General features: G+C 38.8%; 2 protein-coding genes across 3 annotated transcripts in view; one reads left to right on the top strand and one right to left on the bottom strand.

The window, feature by feature from the left end:
• LOC147837591 (uncharacterized) overlaps nucleotides 1-4,297 on the bottom strand; it is a 29,113-nt gene extending 24,816 nt beyond the window's left edge. Inside the window, exons 1-3 of the mRNA XM_087238386.1 lie at nucleotides 4,083-4,297; nucleotides 3,585-3,752; nucleotides 3,087-3,504 (exon numbers count right to left, since the gene is read on the bottom strand). Coding sequence (XP_087094512.1) covers nucleotides 3,087-3,504; nucleotides 3,585-3,752; nucleotides 4,083-4,085 — 589 coding nt within the window. The 5' untranslated portion in view covers nucleotides 4,086-4,297. The remainder of the gene's footprint in view (nucleotides 1-3,086; nucleotides 3,505-3,584; nucleotides 3,753-4,082) is intronic.
• Nucleotides 4,298-17,779: 13,482 nt separating this feature from the next.
• Nucleotides 17,780-27,141, top strand: part of adgre5b.1 (adhesion G protein-coupled receptor E5b, duplicate 1) — a 42,767-nt gene continuing 33,405 nt past the window's right edge. For both annotated transcript variants that reach the window (XM_087237962.1, XM_087237961.1), the window contains exon 1: nucleotides 17,780-18,116. In XM_087237962.1, the coding sequence (XP_087094088.1) occupies nucleotides 18,086-18,116 (31 nt within the window). In that variant the 5' untranslated portion in view covers nucleotides 17,780-18,085. The remainder of the gene's footprint in view (nucleotides 18,117-27,141) is intronic.

Genomic DNA, 27,141 nt, shown 5'->3' with positions numbered 1-27,141 from the left:
CTTACTATAGAGAATTTTCGGACAGTACGAACACTGAAACACACTGTCTCCAGTGTGAATACCTTCATGGGCTTTCAAGGCATTCAAAGTAAAGAAGCCTTTCTGACAGTGTGAACACTGATACGGTTTCTCCCCGGTGTGGATTCTCTCGTGGGTTTTCAATTGCATCTTAGTACTGAAACCTCTCGTACACTGCGAACACTGATGCGGTTTCTCTCCGGTGTGAATTTTCTCGTGTTGATTCAGGTTTGAAGTAGTACCGAAACTTTTCTGACAGTGCGAACACTGATACGGTTTCTCTCCGGTGTGAATTCTCTCGTGGTTTTTCAAGTTGGACTTGGAACAGAAACTTTTCTGACAGTGCGAGCACTGATACGGCCTCGCTCCAGTGTGGGTTTTCTCATGAGCTTTACAGAGATATGATTCGACAAAGCATTTCTCACAGTGTGAGCACTGATACGGTCTCTCTACGTCGTCAGTTTTCTCGGTGTGTTTTTTCACATGGCGCAACAGATTATACTTTGTACCGAAACACTTGTCGCATTGGTTGCACTGGAACGGTCTCTCGCCAGTGTGCGCCCTAATGTGGATCATCAGTTTAGACGGTGATCTAAAACTCTTCCCGCATTGCTCACAGTGATAATTCTTTGGCTTTTGAGTTTTTCCAGAGGAACTCTTCCCTGTGGGCTGCTGTTTAGATGTAGAGGGCATTTCTCCATCACACTGTGGATCAGCAGCAAAACCTAAAATGGAGATAAAATGTGTTTTTCTGTCACTTCAGTAAACAAATAATCAGTAAAGACTGACATTTTAACATGTTCTACAGTGGTTATTAAACTGCAGAAGTTTGAGATTTAGGTAAGGAATAATTGACATGGGGCTGTTAAATTATTAGAGAGATGTATATGTTAAATTATTAGAGAATAATGCACTTTATAACTGATATTTTAATGGACTGGAATCAAATGTTCTGCTTGCGCTACTCACACTGTGCATTATTTTCTAAAAATTCCACAGACCGAAGTCATTTATTCAGCTTGCGCAACTTATACTGTGCATTACTTTTAAAATTATTCAACAAACCAGTCAATTATTCCACTTATACTGCTTACAATGTGCATTAATTTCTAATAATATAACAGACCAGAGTCAATTACTCCACTTATATGACTTATACTCTGCATTACTTCCTACTCTTTCAATAGACTAGTCAATTCTTCCACTTATGCACCTTATACTTGTTATATTTCAGCAAACCAGAGTCAATTATTCCACTTATAATGTGCATTATTTTTCAATAATTCAACATACAGTAGACAATTATTCTGATTATGAATGATGGATTTGGATTTATACCTTCCAATAAGTCTCAGCATGGATCAACAATGATCCTTTTCTCATCATCATGTTCCTCATTATAATTATTAAATATAATTATTTGAATGAGTATTTAACTTTTAATTGATTTTAACTAATGAATAAGTTAACACACTGCTTTATGTAAATGTTCAGTGCCACTGCTCCTCTTTTTGTCTGTCCATTTTAACTTTGTTTCCAGGAGACACACAAACCAGGTTATAGGTAAAGGCAGACGGAATCTGCGGAAGTTTTTGGCTATTTCTGCAGAGAATTTTGGCAAAAGTCTGCGGATTTTTGTTTTGTTTTGGGAGTATCATAACTAAAACCCTAATATGTGAAATTAAAAATAATATCTTTTAAACTTTAATATAATATTTAAAATGCAAATCCAATTAGATTCACTTTATTTGGTTAACAAAGCAAGTCTCTAATATAATATCTCTACTAAAAGACAGAAAATATGACTGTACACTGCATTGTACATAAATCAGATGAACATTTTTACATTAGTCAATAATATTACTGAAATTAACAAACAAAAAAAAAACTGAATAAATGTAGATTTACACACACTTACTCAAGTGAATAAACAGAATTAATGATGGGCTAAAAATCTGCGGAATTCTGTGTACGCAGATTCCTTGTGGGCCTAGTCATAGGTCATGAAGACCTCCCTCTCTCCCTCTTTTGAGCTAGATTACTGATGCTGAGGAGCAGGGAAACACCTGTTTCTATTTGTCATGATATTGTCTACAGTAATTTAGTGGTTTTTATTGTTAATTCTTTTTAAAGTGATTCCTTTTTCTGCTAGATAGACTTTGTGTGTCGTGAGGATATTGTAGCCGAATGTTGATTAAACCAGTTTGATAAGACAGATGAACGTACAAGAAACAACCTTGAGTTTCCACAACAGATTATCTCTTGCGGCTATGTTTAAGCTTTTTACAGGTCTGAGATCAGCTCTTAATAGTTTAGGGTCGGGCTGACCCCCAAGAACCATGCCGCCATCCATATCTGGAGTTAGATGCAGTCCTTCATCAACACACACATTCAGAATTGTCTATTTTTGCTGTAACCAATAAGAACTGTTTACCTGGATCCCACCCTTTCTGGACGTGTGTAAAGAGTAGAATTGCTGCATTGGTGTACTGTAAGTCAGAGCGGCCTAGGAACTGATAGTGAGTGTTGAAGTTGGCTTCTGCTCATGAATCTGCAAACTATCTTCAGTAAACTTCATTTATTGATGTGAATCTCTGACTCCGGCTCTTCTTCATCTGACAGACTGCTCACTCTTCTGGGTTAAAACTGTAAACAATCCCTACATGAAACTTATACTGTGCATTATTTTCCAATTAAAACTTTAGCTTTGCAATTATTTTAAAATATCGACACATCTTAAGATATTCATCAGCCAATCAGAATCCACCATTCAGCAGCATCGTAGAATAAATTTAATTATTCAATTTCTGTATCTGAATATGTTTAGACTCATCAAAAAAGCTTAAAGTGGTGTAAATTTCACTTTTATTTTAGCTCTGTTGTATTTATCGGCTCTTTTATTTTGATTATTTGAGTCTATTGCATGATTCACTCCTGTACAGAAGCATCATAACTAATCTAACTTAATGAATTTGTTTTAAACTGAGCTCTTCAGGTGAAACTGTATTCATATCTCTATATATAAGATCACATTTATCCAATATCATGCAGCCCTGTGTGTGACATACCTGGAGGAACAAAGTCATCATCTTCATCATCATCATCCACATCCTTGTTATGATCTTCATCATCATCATCAGGTTTTTCGTCTGAACAGTTTTCTTCTTTGATCTGGATCAGGTTAAGGTATTGGTCCAGTTCATCATAACACATCATTGGCGTCTGGTGCACTCCATCATCATCATCATCCTCCTGCTCGCTCTGATCGTCTTCTTCTGTGGTGTTTTCTGTGCTCTGCATTATGGTTCTGCAGTCCTCCTCCTCTCCTGTGGAGCACATCTTCAGTGTGGTCTGCTGTTCTCCAGCGTCTGGCTCAGAGCTCTGATGATCCTGAGCGTCAGTATAACAGAGTAAAGTCAGGCTGAGCTCTGAGTTCTGCGTGTCTCTGGATCTCTGAGCTCTGACGCCGCACAGCGAATCCTGACGCTGAAAAACACAAGAAACATCAGCTGCGTCTGACAGAGAGCTCATCAATCCACCTTCAGGACATGAAGATCTGCTCAAACCTCTGGCTGGAGTTTCTCTCCTCTTTCTCTCAGCTTGGCCTCCAGCGACGCCACCTCTTTCTTCAGCTGACAGATTTGACTGATGAAATCCTCAATATCCAGCATGGACAGATCAGTTCCTACTGATTTACAGCAGCTCACGTCCACCTGCACCTCCATGCTCAACATCTGCACACAAACACCACATCATTAAAAAGAAAACGCTTAAACCAGCCTAAGCTGCTCGACCAGCCTGGTTTTAGAGGGGTTTCGACCATTTCCAGCCTGGTCTTAGCTGGTCAGGCTGGGAGATGACCAGCCAAGACCAGGCTGGAAATGGCCAAATGTCCTAAAACCAATGTGGTTTTACACCAAGCATAGGCTGTTTTTTTAGGATAGTAAAACACATTGAATACTATGTGTGTTGTGGATTTGTAAACAATTGAAACAGAGTGTTTTGGATAGTATGTTGTTGTGAGTCAGCCTTGAGCTTGATTTGTGTAGATATGTTATACACACCATAATGACGGATGAAACGAACTGCAGCAAAAGCAAAACACAATTACTATGATATTATCAAATAGCAACGAAATACCACGATTACGATACGGTTTTCCAAAACAGCTCACACACACCAACACACAATGTTAATAAAGCGATCGCAGTGTGCTCAAGGGGCTCCGCTTTCCTGATTTCCTCGGTGGTTTTCCAGCTCCACAGAAGAACAGCAACACAGCGCCTCCTCCAACAGCGCCTTCATAACATCTCCTTCTGCAGAGCACAGAAAGTGGGCGTGTTTGGGTCTGTGGGTGTTCTAAAATTATGCAATCAAAACGAGGCTCCTTTGATGAACCCGCCCCTAAATACAACCGTCACTATGACGCGAGCCAATCAGGTAACACGGTCAGAAAACGCTAGTTTTGGGCACTCCCACAAATCTGTTACTTTCTTCCCGCGGCCGTTATTTTCTATTCTGTTTGAAAATGTTACTTTGAATTTCTGTTACTCTCTTCCCGCCTCATGTCGTTATTTTTATTCCGTTTGAAAATGTTACGTTGAATTCAAACTAAATGCAGTTTAGTACAGTAGATAGCGGTGATATATGAGGGTGTTGTTAGCGTGTGTGTTTATTTAATTAGCACACAAGTTAATTTAACATATTCCTTAATAAAGACGGTGATTTGATGTTTTCTCATATTGAGTTGTTCATTCATTCATTTTCACTACAAAAGATTTACAGTAGTGTGTTATAATAGCATCAGCATCATAACCATCATCATAATGTTAATGTAAAACCACAGACTAATTGTCATGTTTCATTTTACAAGGCTTGACCAGTTTGGTTTAAGCTGGAGAGCTATTTTGAACTGGTCAAGCTTTTAGCTGGTCATCTGCCAGCCAGCTAAGACCAGGTTGAAAATGGCTGGAAACCCCTCCAAAACCAAGCAGGTCGACCAGCTAAAACCAGACAACCAGCCTAGGGTATATCTTTATAGCCTTTTATATATTTTTAAACGTCTGCAGACTGGTTTTACTATGCATATTATTCAGTGCAAAAAGGATTTTTCAGAAACTACTGTATTCATTCATTCATTTCTTTGCGGCTTAGTCCCTTTAATAATCCGGGGTCACCACAGCGGAATGAACCGCCAATTAATCCAGCATGTTTTACACAGCGGATGCCTTTCCAGCTACAACCCATTTCTGGAAAACATCCACACACACTCATTCACACACATACACTATGGACAATTTAGCCTATCCCGGCTGTGTGGGAAACCGGAGCACCAGTAGGAAACCCACGCCAACACGGGGAGAACATGCAAACTCCACACAGACACGCCAACTGACCCAGCTGAGGCTCGAACCAGCGACCTTCTTGCTGTAAGGAGACAGCACTACCTGTGTCGCCACTACTGTATCTATATGGCATTTATAGTACATACTATAAAATACTATAGTAACCTAGCTACAGTTAGTGACTAATCTGTTGTTGTCATTCCAAAAAGTCCAAAGACATGTGGTACAGGTGAATTGGGTAGGCTAAATTGTCCAAATGGGAGTGTATGGGTGTTTCCCAGTGATGGGTTGAAAACATACAAAACATTTTACAACATAAAACATATGCTGGATAAGTTGGCGGTTCATTCCACTGTGGCGACCACTGATTAATAAAGGGACTAAGTGTTAAAAAAAATGAATGAATGAAAGTAATATAGTAATATAATTTACCATATACTGCAGTTTTGTACAGTAGTGTTTTATACTGCAATACACCACAGGTTATGTAGTAAAAAGAAAAGTAAATGTGTATAAAAGCACACAAGTCAAAAGAGTTATGTGTGTGTTTCATCGTATGACCACTAGATGACGACATATTACAGTTTTGTTCTGTTATTACAGACACACACACACACACACACACACCGAGCTGAAGCGGCAGATCTGCTCTGCTGGAGATTTCTGAACTTTAGATATTTAAAGTGTTCATGTTTTGACTGATGTGTGAGGATTGAGCTGAAGTACTTTTTTTTCTCTGGGTCAGGGAATTAGCATGTGGTCACTTCCTGTCCAGATGTCAAATCAGCTTTTCTGGAAGATTGTGAAGGGAAAGTAAAGATCTGTGTGTGTGTGTGTGTGTGTGTGTATATAGACTTGTGTGTGTAGATAAAATGTGAAGAAAAATATATAAAGTATTTGGAATTTGGGGCAGCACAATGGGTAGCACAATCGCTTCACAGCAAGAAGGTCGCTGGTTTAAACCTCAGCTGGGACAGTTGGCATTTCTGTGTGGAGTTTGCATGTTCTCCCCGTGTTGGCGTGGGTCTCCTCCGGGTGATCCGGTTTCCCCCACAGTCCAAACACATGCGCTATAGGGGAACTGATCAACTAAATTGGCCGCAGTGTATGAGTGTGTGTGAATAAGTTTGTATGGGTGTTTTACCAGTGATGGGTTGCAGCTGGAAAGGCATCAGCTGTGTAAAACATATGCTGGATAAGTTGGTGGTTCATTCCGCTGTGGCAACCCCAGGTTAATAAAGGGACTGAGCCGAGAAGAAAATGAATGAATGAATTCTTATTGTCTTGTCCTTTCGATCCAAATAAAAGCATAAAATGTTTGTGTGTGTATGAGAGTATGAGTGTATAGATGTGTAAGTATTGCTTGTGTGTGTATAGAAAAAATGTGAGTAAAAATATCCCAAAATATTTGGATTCTTATTGTCTTGCTTGTACTTTCAATCCAAATAAAAGTATAAAATGTGTGTGTGTGTGTGTGTGTGTGAGCAGAATCACAGTTTCTAAACCGACTCCTACAGTAAATATTTACACTCCTAAAAGCATTGGCACATAAAAACGAAACGCTTCAGACAGAATAAATCCTCAGTTTCTCTTAGAGAGATCTGAGACACGCAGATGCTTCCTTCCAGCAGTTTAACAGAGTACATGTGTGTGTGTGTGTGTGTGTTAGAGAAAGGAAAAAACAGCTATAATCAATGCAAGGCCTTCAATATTGTGCTGGTGTTGAGTAAACAGATAAATGCAGAGATCAGCAGAAGAGCCGCCAGTGTGATCTGTCAGCAGCTGATGGAGATAATCTGAACACATCATGTGACACGACGCCTTGACAATCATTATGAAGACCACATCTACTGCAGATTACTAATGTTGATTATATATATGCAGATGAGCCCCAAATATAAACAAAACACCCTACAAATCATTAAAGATTTATTTTATTATGTTCAGTTTTACTATTAAGTTTTCTATAGAAGGAAACATACAGTACACACACACACACACACATAAACATTCATCTATACACTCATACTCGCAGATAAATACACACTAACACACACACATCCATCTATACACTCATACTCGCACACAAGTACACATAAACACAAACACACACACATTTATACACTCATACTTGCACATAAATACACACAAATACACTAACACAAACACACATTCATCTATACACTCATACTCACAAATAAGTACACACAAACACAACCATACACACACATCCATCTATAATCTATACACTCATACTCACACACAAGTACACACAAACACAGACGCAGAATCAGATGCATGCACACACACACACACACACACACACACATTAATACACTCATTCTTACAGACGCAGAATCAGATGCATGCACACACACACACACACACACACACACGTTTACACAAACACATTTAGACATAAATACACACACAGACATAAACACACACACACACACACACACACACACGTTTACACAAACACATTTAGACATAAATACACACACAGACATAAACACACACACACACACAGGTCTAGCTATACACTGATACTAACATTTTTTTTTCACACAGGCAAACACATTAATACACACACGTCTAAAAAACACTCGTATACGTCTATACACTCATACTTACACAAACACACACACACAAACATCTATCTATACACTGATATTCACATATAAATACAGGTAAACACTAACACACATCTAAACAACCCTCATACACACACACACATCTATACACTCATACTCACACATAAACACACACAAACCCAGACACTCACAGACATAAACACACACACACACACACACGTCTATTAACTCCTAGTATATCTAACACACACATAAACACACTCACACAGACACACACACGTCCATACACTCATATGCACATGCACACACATAACATTACACTCAAACGTCTATACACTTAAAGTCTCTCTCTCTCTCACTCACACACACACACACACACACACGTGCATTTGTGTGTGTGAGAGTATGAGTGTTTTGACGTGTTTGTGTGAATGAGAGATATTACTAATGTATAGACGTGTGTGTGTGTGTGTGTGTGTGAGTGTGCTCACATTGGCGCCTGAGAGGAAGTAGATCTGCCACATGCATTCTTTCACAGCCTCAAACAGGAAGTGAGTGACCAATGGGAGCGCTTCCTAATCAGAAGAGCGGCGAGACTGAATAACTGATGCTCACACACTCAACAACACCTTCAACTCTGAGTGACGCGTCTGAGAGCCGCTGTAATGACACGCGTGTGCTTCTATACACACTGTTGAGCACAATACATGAAGAATATTCATGAGGAAACATCAGCTTGGCTTCTGATTGGCTGATTCTGTCTGTAACATTTTGGCTGATTGATTCTCACCTCGAGTCACATGATCAGCCAGTGTGTTTCCATGGTTACTGCTTTCCTAAAACACACACACACATACACTTACACACACACACACACACACACACACACACACACACACACACTAAGCAGCAGGAACAGACAGAAGCAGAAGTGTAAAGTTGCTCAAACACACTAAACCGCAGCGGCGGCTTTCAGAGAAACCTGTGGAGAAAACACACCACAGATCATACGCTATTACGGGGTTGTGTGTGTGTGTGTGCGTGTGTGTGTTCATCATCAACTTATGACAGCTGATATAGCACACAGACATGAGGGAAAAGCAAAAGCGAAACACACACAGATTTCATACAATAACGCAGCAAATCTCAGGTTTTATTTTTTAGTTGATAGGGTGTTCTGAGTGGTTGCTAGGCGATTGCTAAAGTGTTGCTAGGTGGTTGGTTAAAAGAGTGTTCTGAGTGGTTGCTAGGTGATCTCTAAAGTGTTGCTAGGTGATTGGTTGATAGGGTTTTATAATTGGTTGCTAGGCGATTGCTAAAGTGTTGCTAGGTGGTTGATTGATAGGGTGTTCTGAGTGGTTGCTAGGCGATCGCTAAAGTGTTGCTAGGTGATTGGTTGATAGGGTGTTCTAAGTGGTTGCTAGGCGATTGCTAAAGTGTTGCTAGGTGGTTGATTAAAAGGGTGTTCTGAGTGGTTGCTAGGTGATCTCTAAGGTGTTGCTAGGTGATTGGTTGATAGAGTGTTATAAGTGGTTGCTAGGCGATTGCTAAAGTGTTGCTAGGTGGTTGGTTGATATGGTGTTCTGAGTGGTTGCTAGGCGATTGCTAAAGTGTTGCTAGGTGGTTGGTTAAAAGGGTGTTCTGAGTGGTTGCTAGGTGATCTCTAAAGTGTTGCTAGGTAGTTGGTTGATATGGTGTTCTGAGTGGTTGCTAGGCGATTGCTAAAGTGTTGCTAGGTAGTTGGTTGATATGGTGTTCTGAGTGGTTGCTAGGCGATTGCTAAAGTGTTGCTAGGTGGTTGGTTAAAAGGGTGTTCTGAGTGGTTGCTAGGTGATCTCTAAAGTGTTGCTAGGTGATTGGTTGATAGGGTGTTATAAGTGGTTGCTAGGCGATTGCTAAAGTGTTGCTAGGTGATTGGTTGATAGGGTGTTCTGAGTGGTTGCTAGGCGATCGCTAAAGTGTTGCTAGGTGATTGGTTGATAGGGTGTTATAAGTGGTTGCTAGGCGATTGCTAAAGTGTTGCTAGGTGATTGGTTGATAGGGTGTTCTGAGTGGTTGCTAGGCGATCGCTAAAGTGTTGCTAGGTGATTGGTTGATAGGGTGTTATGAGTGGTTGCTAGGTGATTGCTAAAGTGATGAGGCTGATGAGGCACTGCTAGGCATTTGATAAGTATTATAGGAAGTTGCTAAGGTGTCCTTAGTAGTTGCTAAGCAATTGCTAGGTAGTTTCTAGGGTGTTCTGAATGGTTGCTAGGGAGTTGCTAATATAGATTAGCATGTTTTTTTACTTTTTTGCACTTTTTTGTGGGGTCGCCACAGTGGAATGAACCGCTAATTTAACCACTATATGTTTTACGCAGCGGTGCCCTTCCAGCTGCAATCCATCACTGGAAAACACCCATACACTCTCATTCACACACACACACACTCATACACTATGGCCAATTTAGTTCAAGCAAACTCCACACAGAAACACCAACTGACCCAGCCGGGACTCAAACCAGTGACCTTCTTACTGTGAAGCCACAGTGCTACCCACTGTACCACCACAACGCCAGTTTGCTCTTCATACAAAAACAAATAAGTTGATTTAAATAGTTAACTATTATCCAGTCAGATAAACTATTATGCTAATTTTCAAGCACTTTGTCCAAAACCAAAGCCCTTTTAACCCGTGGATTAAAGTTCCAGCAGCTGAACTCATCAGATCATAACAATGATGCATGGTATTGATAGTTGAACTGAATGCTGATGTGTGGAGTCGGCTGTGAATGACATCATGAGACCTGTTTCCTCTTCTCAACCTCCAAAAGGAAGCATCAGACCTTCAGCTCACAGGTTTCATCTTTCACATTTAAAACACTCTCACAAATGAAAGAGCTGTGAACAAACAAGTCTGTCAATGTAATGCTGCTTAACATTAAACAGAGATTCATACACTGCAAATAAGGCTGTTCAGTTTCTGTCTTGTTTCTAGTCCACAAATCTGAAAACTTTTAAATCAAGAAGCATTTTCTAGACACGTGCAGCAGAGCTGGTGAAGGCTGTGCAGGTAAACCTCACTCCTCTGACCTCTAAAGGTGCTCTAGCGACAGATGCTAGAGGCCATGCTCTTTACCCCCCATTCACACGGGTCAACGCTCGACTGAAGGCGTGTCTGAAGCAGCGTCAGCCAATGAAATTAGTCAGCTAAAGGCCCCTGTCTAAGCTGGTGTATTTGCATCCAGCGATCTGATTGGCTGAAGCTTCCATCGGCACATGAAAAGTTCAGCAAGTCCCAACTTCTGCAGCGAGCAACACCACTGAAGCGGCGCCGACAGATCCACAATGCAGTTTGGCAATGCCTGACGTCATCCATTCAAAGTGAATGGGAAGCGTTGACACTGATGCTCCATGTGAATGGGGCGATAGTCTCCTTGGTAAAGCAACAGACTCCCACTGCCCACATAGCGAAGTATCTCTGGCCCAGCTCTGGCCCACACAATCAGCTTTTGCTTGGCCCGCATGCTGCAGTGAATTCCAGTACATGACTGGACCAAGCCTGACTTCCAGACAAGGACCAAACATGGACCAAATCTGGGCCAAGTCAACTGAGCCTGAACTGGGCCAGATATGTTGGTGTGTCACAACTGCAATGAATTTGATAAACCTATGAAGCATTTTCCTTTAGGTGTGCTATGGGCGTACTTTTTCTCGAAGCGACTTGATTGGTTGAATTTTTTATTTTATTTTAAATAAAAATGTATTTTAAATGTGGGTCAAGAGAGGCCAAACTTACATGGCCCACATATCAAATATTAACATCTGAGCCAAATATTATATTTTGCATCTAGCCCAAGCATTGTGTGCCGCCTTAAAGACGGGGCCACCTCTGCCAAACCAGGCCAATGTTTGGCCCACATGCTGTACGTAATGGAGGCCAGCTAGTAGGTCCTGTTCAGGTAAACCTCAATCCTCTGACCTCTAAAGGTGGTCTAGTGACGGACGCTAGAGGTCATGGTCTTTAACCTCCTTGGGAGAGCAGCTGACTCCCATGCGGAAGGTCGCTGGTTCGATCCCAGCTTGGAGCGGGCTGGGTGGTGTAGGACTGGCAGGGTTTCGTTGGTGCCGTGACCCGGATGGTAATGAGGTTTAGGGGGGTGAGTGTAGCAGAGGCCAGCTAGTGTGTGCTGTGGAGGTAAACCTCACTCCTCTGACCTCTAAAGGTGCTCTAGTGACAGACGCTAGACGTTATGGTCTTTGGCCTCCTTGTTAGAGCCACTGACTCCCATGCGGAAGGTCGCCGGTTCAATCCTAGATCGGAGCGGGTTGGGTGGGGTAGGAATGGCGGGGTTACATGTATATCAGTGCCGGATAAATGCCTGCTATGCCAAATCTGGACCAGAATTCTTTGCTACCTGTGGAGGAAGGGCGCCGGATCGATCCTAGCTTGGAGCGGGTTGGGTGGTGTAGGACCAGAAGGTTACACACAGAAAACATTGTGTGTTGTTTTCAGAAATAATGAGTCAAAATGAAGTGAGTTTTTCCTTAAAACAAGCAAAATAATCAGCCAATGAGGTGATCAGAATAATCTCACGTCAAAAGGGGAAGCTAGAAGAGTTAGATTCCCCACTGGCGGAGTGTTTGACTTGATTTAAGGAGAAACTCACGTCATAATGTACTCTAAAACTCATCAGGATAAGAGAAAATGCTCGAGACTCTGCTGGTCTGACACACACACACACACACACACACACACACACACACACACACACACACACACACACACACTCAAGTGATTGATTTAATAATTATTTTAAATGAGTTTGAATTCTGTGTGTCTTTTCCTGGCCTTTCTCATGACCTCAGTCTGTGTGTGTGTGTGTGTGTGTGTGTGTGGGTGGAGGAAGCACAACTTCAATTCCCGACAGTCCAAGACAACAGGAGACAGAGAGGATATGTGTGTGTTTGTGCATGTGTGTTTGTATATGTGTGTGTGTGTGTTTGTGAGTCGTCTGCTTGTGGGGGGAATGTGGCACTGTGGTGTGTGTGTTTGTGTGTGTGGTGTTTTTGCATGTGTGTGTCTATGTGTACGTTTCTGTATTGTGTGTGTGTGTCATGTGTTTGTAGTGTGTATGTGCGTGTGTTTGTGAGTCGTCTGCTTGTGGGTGGAATGTGGCATTGTGGTGTGTGTGTGTGCATGTGTTTGTAGTGTGTATTTGTGTGTGTGTGCGCATGTGTTTGCAGTGTGTATGTAGTATGTGGAATTGAGGTGTGTATTTGCGTGTGTGTGTGTTTCTTTGTGTTCGTAGTGTGTGTGTGTGTTCGTAGTGTGTGCGTGTAGTGTTTGTAGTGCGTTTGTGTGTGTGTTTGTAGTGTGTATGTGTGTGTGTGTATTTGTTTGTAGTGTGTATGTGTGTGTATTTGTGTTTGTAGTGTGTATGTGTGTGTATTTGTTTGTGTTTGCAGTGTGTATACATGTGTATTTTTGTTTATGCATGTATGCATGTGTTTAAAGTGTGTGTGTGTGTATATGGATATATGTGTGTGCATTTGTGTGTTGTCTGTCTGTGGATGGAATGTGGAGTTGTGGTGTGTGTTTCTTTGTGTTTGCAGTGTGTGTGTGTGTGTGTTTGTAGTGTGTATGTGTGAGTATTTGTTTGTGTTTGAAGTGTGTGTGTGTGTGAGCATTTGTGTGTTGTCTGTCTGTGGATGGAATGTGGCACTGTGGTATGTGTGTGTGGCATATTTTCCGTGTGTGTGTTTCTTTGTGTTTGCATTGTGTGCATGTCATGTGTTTGTAGTGTGTGTGTGTGTGTGTGTGTGTGTATCTATTTGTAAAGTGTTTGTAGTATATGTGTGCACAGTTGTGTGTCGTCTGTCAATGGACAGAATGTGGAATTGTAGTGTGTATTTGCATATGTGTATGTTTGTAGTGTGTGCGTGTCATGTGTTTGTAGAGTGTGTGTGTGTGTGTTTTTGTTTGTAGTGTGTATGCATGTGAATTTGTGTGTATGCATGTGTTTGAAGTGTGTGTGTGTGTGCGTGCATGTGTTTTTAATGTGTGTGTGTTTGTAGTGTGTCTGTGTGCATGTGTTTGCAATGTGTGTGTGTGTGTGTGTCTGTGTGTGCGCGCGCGTGTTTGTAGTGTGTCTGTATGTGTGTATTTTCATCACATCACTGTAATTGGAATCCACAAGCAGCCCATTTATCTAGTCTGTGTGTGTGTGTGTGTGTGTGTGTGTGAATATTGAGTGTATATCTGTGCTCATGTTCTCAGTTTGCTCCATCACTGATATTTTGATTCTAAGAATAAAGTGAGCATATTATTGTGTGTGTGTGTGTGTGTTGCAGAATAACACTTACGCAAATCAGGAAGTGACATCATCACCGCAAGCGTCAACTGCGTCTCGTGGTGTGTGTGAAATGAGTATCCAAAACCCCCGACATGATCAGAAATCACCAGTGCACCGTGACCAAACACAGGACATTTACAGCAGACCTTCATCTAAAGTTAAAGAATGATTAATAACATCTTAATTAATTAATCTTAAATGTATGCATTTTTAAACTGTTAACAACTACAAGTATATCATTTACTTCACTTCTTTTTCAGTTAAACACAAGAGTGTGTGTGTGTGTGTGTGCAAAACAAATAAACTGGCGTCATGGTGACTCAGTGGTGTCGCACTGTGGCCTAACAGCAAGAAGGTCACTGGTTCGAGCCTCGGCTGGGTCAGTTGGTGTTTCTGTGTGGAGTTTGCATGTTCTCCCCGTGTTGGCGTGGGTTTCCTCCGGGTGCTCCGGTGTCCCCCACAGTCCAAACACATGCGCTATAGGGGAACTGATCAACTAAACTGGCTTTAGTGTTTGAGTGTGCAAAACATATGTTGGAATAGTTGGCAGTTCATTCCACCGTGGCGACCCCTGATGAATAAAGGGACTGAGCCAAAAAGAAAATGAATGAACGAATAAAAGAAACCAAAGAAAATCATCTGAAACAACTTAAGTGTGAATAAATGAGGTGCTCATTATAATTGTAGGTACTCTCCTCTCCCTTTTGTCAGAAGTCTTTTCCAGTGTGAAACTGGAGGGAAATCTTCAAATGAAAGGGTGTGTGAGTGAGTGTGTGTGTGTGTGTGTATGACTGTACACTGGCACAGAGGGAGAACAGCTGCTCTCTCTCTCTTTCATTCTCAAACTCATACTATGGCAAGCCATTTTAACACTTGATCCCTAAACTTGCTAGTGTCTCCTTTCAGTGGCGCCTGCAGCCGTACAGCTGTGAGTACCTGCCATGAGAGGGCGGGAATGAATACCGCTTTATTTATTTATTTATGCCATCATTTAAATTGATTATTAAGCAGTATACACTACAGCTGCTGTTCTAAGAACACTTGGGAACGGTTACGGTTGTTTCTCAACAGAGCCTGGAACGGCGCGTCACAATTACAAACGGTTCTCGGCACGGAATTCTTGGCATGGTTCGACAACCGTGCTGAACTGTGCCGACACATTCTGTGTGTTGACATCGCGGCACTGGTGCCAAGCTACCACAGACATCCACAAGTAAACTACACAACATTGGTTGTGGTCTAAACGATACAGTTTGAAAATGGTTTTAAAACCACAGAGCTGTCTCTGGCAGAGAAGGGAATCACTCACCACGAATCACTCACAACGAACGAACGTATTTTGTTTATTAAAATGATTATTTCATTGACTAGAATATAGTTAAAGGCTGATTTATTCTTCTGCGTCAAGCGCACGCGTATGCTATGGTGCAGCCTATGCGTTGACGCATAGCTCTACGCCATGGCCCTCTCAAAAAATGTAACTACACTTCGCAACCACTCATAGAGCAAGCTCTGTGATTGGTCGGCTGAGTAGCAATGACGAGTCAGGGCGTGACCAAGAGCCGTGCGAGCGGCGCAAGCTCAATGGAGCGATTGTTTACAAGTGTGGAGTCCCGTGAAGGAGCTCCGGATGGAAAGTTTTGTTTTGTGTTTACCTCATGGTTAAAGTTGTTGCACGTCCGCCGGTTCCTGCCTCAAAATGAGCAAGTTTGAGCCACTTGTACATTCAGGAAGCGTTCAGAAAAACCAAAACAGCAGCAAAGAAACTCGACACCGAGACACATTAACACCTCACTGCCAACTAGCGTTTCGGAAGTGTTAATGCAGACCAACAGTGACAACGCACAGAAGTATGAATGCACAGCTATGCATGCGGCATGGGTCACGCCGGTCACTCGACACAGAAGTATAAACCAGGCTTAACTGTGTATGATATAATTGCTAACCCGTCATCTAAAATCTTACAACAATAAAATAGCTTGTTGTTTTATTTGTGACTAGAGCTTGAATAATTTGATTGACATTCTAGGCAATGAGACGTTTACTTCGCCTGACTGAGCGTGAGTTTATTGCATGCAGCACAAAAACTCGCGTTTAAATTATAGCCTATATATGCAGCAATAAACAAGTCAAATGAATGAATAAAATAAATATGGATTCTTAAACGTCGATATTGTTTTTACTAAAAAAAGTTTTATAAAAATAAAATGAGCAATTTTTAACTTTAATACGATTCAGTTAAAAATGAGTTGGACGTTTATGGGGCCATGTAACATGTTTTTGTGTTTGTTTTTAATTCATACTGGGTATCTACGCAAAACGTTTTCTAAAATGTCAAGCAGGAATTTGTCTATAGCTTATTTATGAAGACAATAAAATATTAAAAATAACAAAAATAAAATTATAACAACACAAAGATAAAAAGAGCAGCATTTTGCTAAATATAATAGTCCTTTAGATGCTGTTGATAAGAAAGCAGGCCTATATGACCCAAAGTTTGCATATTATTCTGTTAATTACATGTTTATTTACAAAATAAACTTGTAGAATGTAGCAGCCTATATGTGCGAATATACGGAAGTATGTGGAAGGACTTTTAATTTGCCAGTAACCTGGGTCAAGCGCTTCCGGTGAACTGCATGCCATTACAAAATCTGCGAATTAAAGGTCTGTTTTCTTCTCAAATCTGCGATCTCCACTGGCTGAGTGATTTCGATATAAAGTGGGTCTTGGATTGTACAAGAAGCGCTGCATTAAATAACATTTTGCCCGCCATATCTTAATAATATGAGCATTTATTTACTCCAGTATATTCAATGAAGCTTCTATGCTAGCCTGCTAATCCTGATGGGCGCGTGCGTGTAATCAGTGCGTCTTAAGGCTGATTTGTACTTCTGCGTCAAACGCCGGCGTATGCTACGGTGCTGACGCATAGCCCTTCGCCGTGGCCGTCGGCGTCACTGACGTGCACCTCTCAAAAAATGTAACTACACTTCGCAACAATGCTTAGCGCAAGCTCTGTGATTGGTCGGCTTGGTAGCACTGATGAAGATTTACACCTCACTGCCAACTAGCGTTTCGGGAGTGTTAATGCAGACCGACAGAGACAGCAGAAGTATAAATGCACAGCTACGCGCGTTGCCTGCGCCGTGGGTCACGCCAGTCACTTGACGCAGAAGTATAAACCAGGCTTGATAGTTTTACGCTTGAGCAACTAAATGAACGCCAAAGTCTATTTAACTGATTTTATTTTAATTACATAACAACATAAATGCTGTAAAAGGAACCATATAAAATGGAAAAAAAAAGTCACATTACCTGTTCAGTTTATCAGTATAGGAAGAAACATTAGCTCCGCAGCTAACTCGTCTTCATAGTCATTTGCTAGCGTGATAGCGGTTGAATGTGAACACGGCTTGCCGTACTGTAGTGTCCGGGGGGAGTGTCTGCCGTGAATAACCGCTGAATCCTCGCCCAGTAGCGGATCATCTCTCATCCGAAGACCGCAGGAGGACCGTGACGGACGGGCCGGTGGAAAAAAAGACGGAAAGTAGTGGAAACTCCGCGTGGATTAAAGACGAGACGATCCCGAGGAGGAACCATCAGGGGAACTGACTGGAAACTTTAAACAAAGAGAGCTGCTTATCCGAGGAGGGAAATTAAGCGCTTTCAGGAGCTGAAGTGGAGGTCTGACGGGAATCAGGAGCTTTCACTGGAATACTGATTACACTGGGGAGTTTCGCATTAAATAAACTATAAGAATAAACAGAGTCTGAAGGCGAGCTGCCCTAACATGGAGTTTAAGTGGGCACTTCTTCTTCTGGGTAAGTGTGTATTCTTCAAGTTGTGAGGACCAAATATCCCCACAAGTATAGTAATACCACTAGACTTTGTGAGGACATTTTGGTCATAAATCAGGCTCATAATCAAACAGAATGCAGTATTTAAAAATTTAATGCAAATTCAGAGTTTCCTTTAAGGTTTAGGGTTAGAGGAGAATATATAGTGTGTACAGTAAAACTATCATTATAAGAGAAGTCCCTACAATAAGTGTGTGTGTGTGAAAGAGATCTTAAAGTTATATTGGTCATTTAAGATCAGATTTGTCTCTTTGTATGTATGTGTGTGTGTGTGTGTGTGTGTTTGTCTTGTACTTTTTTATGTTGTGAGGACCAAATGTCCCCACAAGTATAGCAATACCAGGAAATGTTGATCTTGTGGGGACATTTTGGTGAAATGGCACAATAAATCAAAAAGAATGAAGCTTTTTCAAAAAATGTAAAAATGTAGATTGTTTCATGTGAAGGCTGTTTTTAGGGTTGGGGGGATATACAGTAGAAATATTATGGAAAGTCCTTATAATGTGTGTGTGTGTGTGTGAGAGGTATCTTAAAGTTATGTTGTTTATTTGAGAACAGATTTGTCTCTCTGTGTGTGTGTGCCTTGTATTTATGTTATGAGGACCAAATGTCCCCACAAGTATAGCAATACCAGTAAATGTTGATCTTGTGGGGACGTTTTGGTGAAAACAGCTCAATAAATCATAATAAACAAAGCATTTTAAAATGTAAAAATGTAGATTGTTTCCTGTGAGGGCTGCTTTTAGGGTTAGGGGGGAATATACAGTGTGTACAGTAGAAATGTTATGTAAAGTCCTCATAATGTCTGTGTGTGTGTGAGAGAGATCTTAAAGTTATGCTGGTCATTTGAAAACAGATCTGCTTCTCTCTCTATGTGTGTGTGTGTGTGTATCTTGTATTTCTTAAGTTTTAAGGACCAAATGTCCCCACAAGTATAGCAATACCAGTAAATGTTGACCTTATGGGGACATTTAGGTTACAAAACGGCTCTATAAATCATAAAGAGTGAGGTATATTGAAAATGTAAAAGTGCATCAGATTGTTTCCTGTGAGGGCTGTTAGGGGGAGAGTGTAGTTTGTACAGTAAAAATATCATTATGTCTATGGGAAGTCCCCATAATAAGTGTGTGTGTGTGTGTGTGTGTATTAGAGATCTTAAAGTTATGCTGGTCATTTGACAACAGATCTGTCTCTCTATGTGTGTTTGTGTATCTTGTATTTCTTAAGTTTTAAGGACCAAAAGTCCCCACAAGTATAGCAATACCAGTAAATGTTGATCATGTGGGGACATTTAGGTGAAAACGGCTCAATAAATCATAAGGAATTAAGTATATTGAACATGTAGCAATGCAGATTGTTTCCTGTGAGGGTTGTGTATGAGGTTAGGAGACGTCCCCATAATATTAGCTGTACAAGTGTATGTGTGTGTCGAAATGCTCCCTCGAGTAAAGGAATACAGTAAGTGTTGATCTTCTCAAGACATTTCTTTGGTCTTCATGAGGAAAATGACTCATAAATCAGACAGAATGAAGTATTCTGAATGAGTAATAATGCAGATAGTTTTCTCTGAGGGGTGAGTTTAGAGTATGAGGAGAACAGAATACATACAAATCATTATTTCTATTGGAAGAGCCCATAAATCATGAAAACCCAATCTGTGTGTGTGTGCGCATGTCTATGTCTGTGAGTGAGAGTGTGTTTGATTGTGTGTGTGTGTGTGTGTGTGTGTGATCGTAAAGTTGAAGCTGGACTGGTAATTTGAGAGCAGATGTGTGTGTGTGTGTGTGTGTTGAACAATGACACTATTCTTTAAGCTGGAGGGGTTTCTCCTCAGTTCTTCTGAAGCAGAAAGTCTTCACACATGTTCTTTACATCACTGAATCAGCATGAAGAGGCTCTTTTAGACAAAACACAGACCGTCAGATAAGACTGATCCGACACTCTGTCAGGGACTGTCTGTCTGTGTGTGTGTGTGTGTGTGTGTGTGTGTGTGTGTGTGTCAGTCAATGAGAGAAAATGTGTCTGTATGTGATCTTAAAATTAAGAGCAGATCTCTGTGTGTGTGTGTGTGTGTGTGTGTGTGTGTGTGTGTGTGTGTGTGTGTGTGTGTGTGTGTGTGAATTTAGTTCATGCTGAATATGAAAAGCTTTATGTTGTTTTTGTTAACTTGGGATTTTTAGATCTGTAGAGTAAAAACAACAATATTTAATTCATTTTAAAGTAAAGAACTGATGCTGGTTTACGGTGAGATGTTATTGGTGCATCTTCTCAAGACATTTCTTTGGTCCCCATGAGGAAAATGACTCATAAATCAGACAGAATGAAGTATTCTGAATGAGTATTATTATTATAAATTCCTTATAATAATTAAATAACAATATAACTGAATAACTGAATTAGATTAAAGTCTATTTTGACGTCATTTACATTTTATATAGAGTTTAAGAATGCTTTTACTTGTTTTTGAGTTGTCCACAATGTAAAATAACTTCACATTAGTTTCCATATTTAGTGTTTTCTGCTTATTTCCTCTTTCAGAATATCAGTCTCTCTCTCCAAAAATGGACATTTAACTCTACACGTTAAATAAAGTGACATCTGACTATTTAGTACTCTGAAACAATATATTATAATGTATAACATATAGGCAGTGGCGCAGTAGGTAGTGCTGTCGCCTCACAGCAAGAAGGTCGCTGGTTCGAGCCTCGGCTCAGTTGGCATTTCTGTGTGGAGTTTGCATGTTCTCCCTGCGTTCGCGTGGGTTTCCTCCGGGTGCTCCGGTTTCCCCCACAGTCCGAACACATGCGGTACAGGTGAATTGGGTAGGTTAAATTGTCCGTAGTGTATGAGTGTGTGTGTGGATGTTTCCCAGAAATGGGTTGCGGCCGGAAGGGCATCCACTGCGTAAAAACTTGCTGGATAAGTTGGCGGTTCATTCTGCTGTGGCGACCCTGGATTAATAAAGGGACTAAGCCGACAAGAAAATGAATATAATATATAAACAATAAATCAAATGAATATGTAAAATAACAGAAAAAGTATGGGTATATTATTAGATTATCTGTATACAATAATTTATAGGACAGACCCAGACAATATATCATTCATTTTCCTTCAGCTTAGTCCCTTTATTCATCAAGGGTGGCCGCATCTCATTTGCATTTAAAGCGACACCACAATTAGGATCAGAGCCTAAAGGGGTCAGTTTCAGAGAGCTGGAAAGCATTGTCTGTGTGCAATTCTCAGCTCAAACTGAAACACACACACTCTAGAGACATCACAGATGCATTTTACAGCTTGTCAAAGGGGGAAGTAAAGTAAAGTAAACAGCTACACATTTCCAGAAAGCAGCTCTGCAGTTCCCATCGGTTATCACAGACTGACGTCACGTTGATTGCAGCAAGAGTTAAACGCTTTCTCAACCTTTAGTCCCATGACGGACTGCTCGTTTCACAAGCCTCTGCAGTTTCTTTTCTTTTTTCAGCAAGTCTGGCGAAGATGATCTCAGTTTCACTTGACTTTGGCAGGTGTTGATTCTGCATTCTGGGTCAGAGTTTGTATGAATCCAAACATCCGCTTGAGGGCTGCAAGAGCCAAACAGCGACTTATAAACACACTAAATAACGTCTCGGGGAAAATCTCCAGCTGAAAGGTCATGATGGGTTGACGGATATTGGCTAGAGATGTTCTTAAAAGTGAGCTGAATATCTGTTCTAGCAATGGCAAAACCACAGATGCATGAGATAAACCATAGTTATACGCCACACTGATGAACCACAACTCTGGTTTAGCTGCACAGATATATATAGCTGAAGGCAGAATTATTCACCCTCCTATATTTATTTTTGCTATGATGACAGCACATAATATTAGACTAGATCTTCTTCAAGACACTAGGATTTAGCTTAAAGTGACATTTAAAGGCAAATGTCTGGGGTAATTAGGGTAAAGTTAGGGTAATTAGGCAAGTCATTGTATAACAGTGGTTTGTTCTGGAGACAATCCAACACTAATATTGCTGAAAGGGTGAATAATATTGACCTTAAAATGGCTTTAAAACGATTAATAACTGCCTTTATTCTAGCCGAAATAAAACAAATAAGACTTTCTCCAGAAGAACAAATATTAGAGGAAATACTGTGAACATTTCCTGGCTCTGATTATACTAGTCAAAGTGCATTATTTTCTAATAATTCAATCAACCAGAGTAAATTACTTCAAGTAAACTACTCATGTGTTTTATTTTTTAGTAATTGAATGTACCAGAGTCAGTTTATACTAATTATGCTACTTAAACTGCGTTAGTGTCTAATAATTCAACGTATCAAAGTCAATTGTTCTGATTATACTACTCAAACTGCATTATTTCCTAATAATTCAATCGACCGGAATCAATTATTTTGATCATACTACTTAAAATGTGCTTTATTTTCTATTAATTCAATCGACTGGAGCCAATTGTTTTGATTATACTACTAAAACTGTGCATTAGTGTCTAATAGTTCAATGTACCAGAGTCAATTACTCTGATTATACTACTCAAACTCCATTATTTTCTTGTAATTCAATCAACTGCAGTCAATTGTTCTTATTATACTACTTATAATGTGCTTTTTTGTAGCAATTCAATGTATCAAAGTCAATTATCCTGATTATATTACTTAAACTGTGCATTAGTGTCTAATAATTCAACGTATCAAAGTCAATTGTTCTGATTATACTATTCAAACTGCATTATTTTATAATAATTCAATCAACAGGAGTCAATTATTTTGAGTATACTACTTATAATGTGCTTTATTTTCTAGTAAATCAGTAGACCGGAGTCAAATATTCCGATTATAGTACTCAAACTGTGCATTAGTGTCTAATAATTCAATGTACCAGAGTCAATTACTCTGATTATACTACTCAACCTGTATTATTTTCTAATAATTCAATTAACTGGAGTTAGTTATTCAGATTATACAACTTAAACTGCATTAGTGTCTAATTATTCAATGTATCAGAGTCACTTGTTCTGATTATACTAATTACAATGTGCTTAATTTTCTAAAAATTCAATGGACCAAAGTCAATTGTTCTGATTATACTACTCAAACTGTATTATTTTCTAGTAATTCAATCGACTGGAGTCAATTGTTTTGATTATACTACTAAAACTGTGCATTAGTGTCTAATAGTTCAATGTACCAGAGTCAATTACTCTGATTATACTACTCATACTGCATTATTTTCTTGTAATTCAATCAACTGCAGTCAAATGTTCTTATTATACTACTTATAATGTGCTTTTTTGTAGCAATTCAATGTATCAAAGTCAATTATCCTGATTATATTACTTAAACTGTGCATTAGTGTATAATAATTCAATGTACCAGAGTCAGTTATTCTGATTATACTACTCAAACTGCATTATTTTCTAATAATTCAATCAATTGCAGTCAATCGTTCTGATTATACTACTTATGTGCTTTATTTTCCAGAAATTCAATGTACCAGAGTCAATTATTCTGATTATACCACTTATTATGTGCTTCATTTTATAATAATTTAATTTACCAGTCAACTATTCTACTACTCAACCTGTGCATTAGTGTATAATAATTCAATGTATCATAGTCAATTTTTCTGATTATACTACTCAAACTGCATTATTTTATAATAATTCAATCAACAGGAGTCAATTATTTTGAGTATACTACTTAAAATGTGCTTTATTTTCTTGTAAATCAGTAGACCGGAGTCAAATATTCCGATTATAGTACTCAAACTGTGCATTAGTGTCTAATAATTCAATGTACCAGAGTCAATTACTCTGATTATACTACTCAACCTGTATTATTTTCTAATAATTCATTAACTGGAGTAAGTTATTCAGATTATACAACTTAAACTACATTAGTGTCTAATAATTCAATGTATCAGAGTCACTTGTTCTGATTATACTAATTATAATGTGCTTAATTTTCCAAAAATTCAATGGACCAAAGTCAATTGTTCTGATTATACTACTCAAACTGTATTATTTTCTAATAATTCAATCGACTGGACTCAACTATCCTGATTATACTACTCAAACTGTGCATTATTGTGTAATAATTCAATCAACCGGAGTAAATTATTCTGATTATAGTACTCAAACTGTATTATTTTCAAATTATTCAATCACATGAAGTCAATTGTTCTAATTATACCACTTATAATGTGCTTTATTTTTTAGTAAGTCAATGGACAAGAGTCCATTATTCTGATTATACTACCTAAACTGCATTGTTGTCTAATAATTCAATGTACCAGAGTCAATTATTCTGATTATACTACTCAGCCTGTATTATTTTTTAATAATTCAATTAACTGGAGTTAGTTATTCTGATTATACTACTTAAACTGCATAAGTGTCTAATAATTTAATCAACCGGAGTAAATTAATCTGATTATACTAGTCAAACTGTATTACTTTCTAATAATTTACTTCACTGCAGTCAATTGTTCTGATTATAATGTGCTTTATTTTCTAGTAATTCAATCGACTGGGGTCAATTATTTTGATTAAAGTACTCAAAACTGCAGCACACATGCACATTTTGGCCTAGATTTTAAAATATATATTGCCCCCGATATAGAGACTATCAGCAATTTCCTGCCAGTCTTCTCTCTTGCTTTACAGTCGTAGTTTTGGATGATTATATGTTTCACTTATTACATTGCATTAAACTACTTATATACAGCAGCAATGGTGTAACAGAAAACTGCGGTAAATCTTAAAATACTGCTTCATGTATTATCATGACCTCTTTAAAGTGATAGTACAGTGGCTTTAGAGTCCGAGTATGAGTGTCTGGTGGAAAATGAAGTGTGTGTGCTGCAGAAAGACGTGTGAATTGCAGTTGGACAGATTGTTCTAGAGGTGTGAAAAAGCAGCACATTTGCCTTATAAAAACACGGCGACACCTCGAGATCAGCGCTCAAAACAGTTCCGATGAAACATCTGTGGTTTCCTGAACACACACACACACACACACACACACTCATTCTGGGTATTTATATACGCAAGAAGATGAGTGCTTTGTTCCGAAAGGTGTAAAGGTCTTTATGTGTGTATTGTTTTGATGCACAGGCAGATCAAAAAGCTCACCGTTTAATCATGTCACACTTTTAGCTCACAGTTATGGCATAAACGGAAACGCAACTTTGCTTTTTGTCTTTTACGAATTAAAAATGGTCAAACAATGCATAGCTAAATGACCGAAAATGACCAATATATAAGTGTTTAAATAAATCTTGAACAAAAATTGGTTCAAACTCTTATACTCTGCAGATTTTTCTTTTTTTTTTTCTTTTGGGTATTTCCGACGAAATTTTCCATATCAGATTGAAATGTTTACCATAAATACGTACAATGGAGGATGTTAAACAAACGTGTGAATTGTTTTAATTCAAAGACTATGATATTTGAGCTCAAGCAAATCACAAAGCTCACAACATAGTTTGTACTACAACTTTAGGTCACAGTTATGTTCGGTGCAAAATAAACTAAAACGTAACTTTGCTTTTCGTCTATTAATCTTTAGAATGGTCGAATAATGCAAACGCTTAATGGTTTAAAATGACCAATATTCAAGAGTTTAAAAATAAATCTTGAGTAAAATTGCTTTAAACTCTTATTCTCTGCAGATTGTTCTATTTTTGGGCATTTTCGACCAAATTTTCCATGTCAGATTAAAATACACACGTACAATGGAGGACGGTAAACAAACGTGTGAATTGTTTTAATGCACATACTATGATATTTGAGCTCAAGCAAATCACAAAGCTTACAACATAGTTCGTACTACAACTTCAGGTCACAGTTATGTTCGGTGCGAAAAAAACAAAAACGTAACTTCGATTTTTGCTTATTTCATTGTTAAAAATCGTCCAACAGCACACAACGCAATGGAAGAAAATTACCAATATATATTTTTTTTTGTTTAAATGACCAAAACATAAGTGTTTAAAAAAATATTAAACAAAATTGTTTTAACCTACTTTTTTGTGTAATTACGTTCAAATTTTCCATATGAAATTGAAATGTTTACCCTACACACATACAATAGAGGACGTTAAACAAACGTGTTTATTGTTCTAATGTAATTAAAGCTGCAGCAGGTCACAAAGCTTCATTCATGTCACGCTTTTATGTCACAGTTATGTTTGGTGCAAAATAAACTTAAACGTAAAACATAAACGTAAAATAAACGTAACTTTGCTTTTCGTCTATTAATCTTTAGAATGGTCCAATAATGCAAAGCTAAATGGTTTAAAATGACCATTATTTATGGGTTTAAAAATAAATCTTGAGTAAAATTGTTTTAAACTCTTACACTCTGCAGATTTTTATATTTTTGGGTATTTCCGACCAAATTTTCCATATCAGATTAAAATGTTTACCATACACACGTACAATGGAGGACGTTAAACACACGTGTGTATTGTTTTAATGCACATACTATGATATTTGAGCTCCAGCGAACCACAAATCTCACAGCATATTTCATACTACAATTTTAGGTCACAGTTATGTTCGGTGTGAAAACCCCCCAAAAACGTAACTTTGGTTTTTGAAGCCCCACCTCCACATAAAAAGATCGACGCCCACTTCTACTTCAATGTAGAATGTAAATAATATAAATAAACTGTTAAAAATTAACGACAGAAAATGACCAATACATTTTTCTGTTTAATAATAAATCTTGAATAACAACTGTTTTAATTAAAATATAATGTGCATAAATTTATGCATGTAAAGTTAATATGGGACATAATAATTACATAATCAGTTTTTTCCCAGCTGATTTTTGTTTTACAGTGTATTTAAACAGTTATAGCAAGACAAAATGGAGCTTAATATAAGTTGCATACATTATTAAAGACAAAATAAGTAGTTTGTAATAAAATAAGAACCAATTAACAATTGATCAACAACACAAATAAATACAGAGTAGAA

This window comes from Danio rerio, chromosome 1 (genome assembly GCF_052040795.2).
Source record: "Danio rerio strain M-AB ecotype USA chromosome 1, GRCz13ab, whole genome shotgun sequence".
Classification (NCBI taxonomy): domain Eukaryota; kingdom Metazoa; phylum Chordata; class Actinopteri; order Cypriniformes; family Danionidae; genus Danio; species Danio rerio.
Note: the sequence above shows the minus strand (reverse complement) of the source record. Positions and strands in the feature narration are given on the sequence as shown.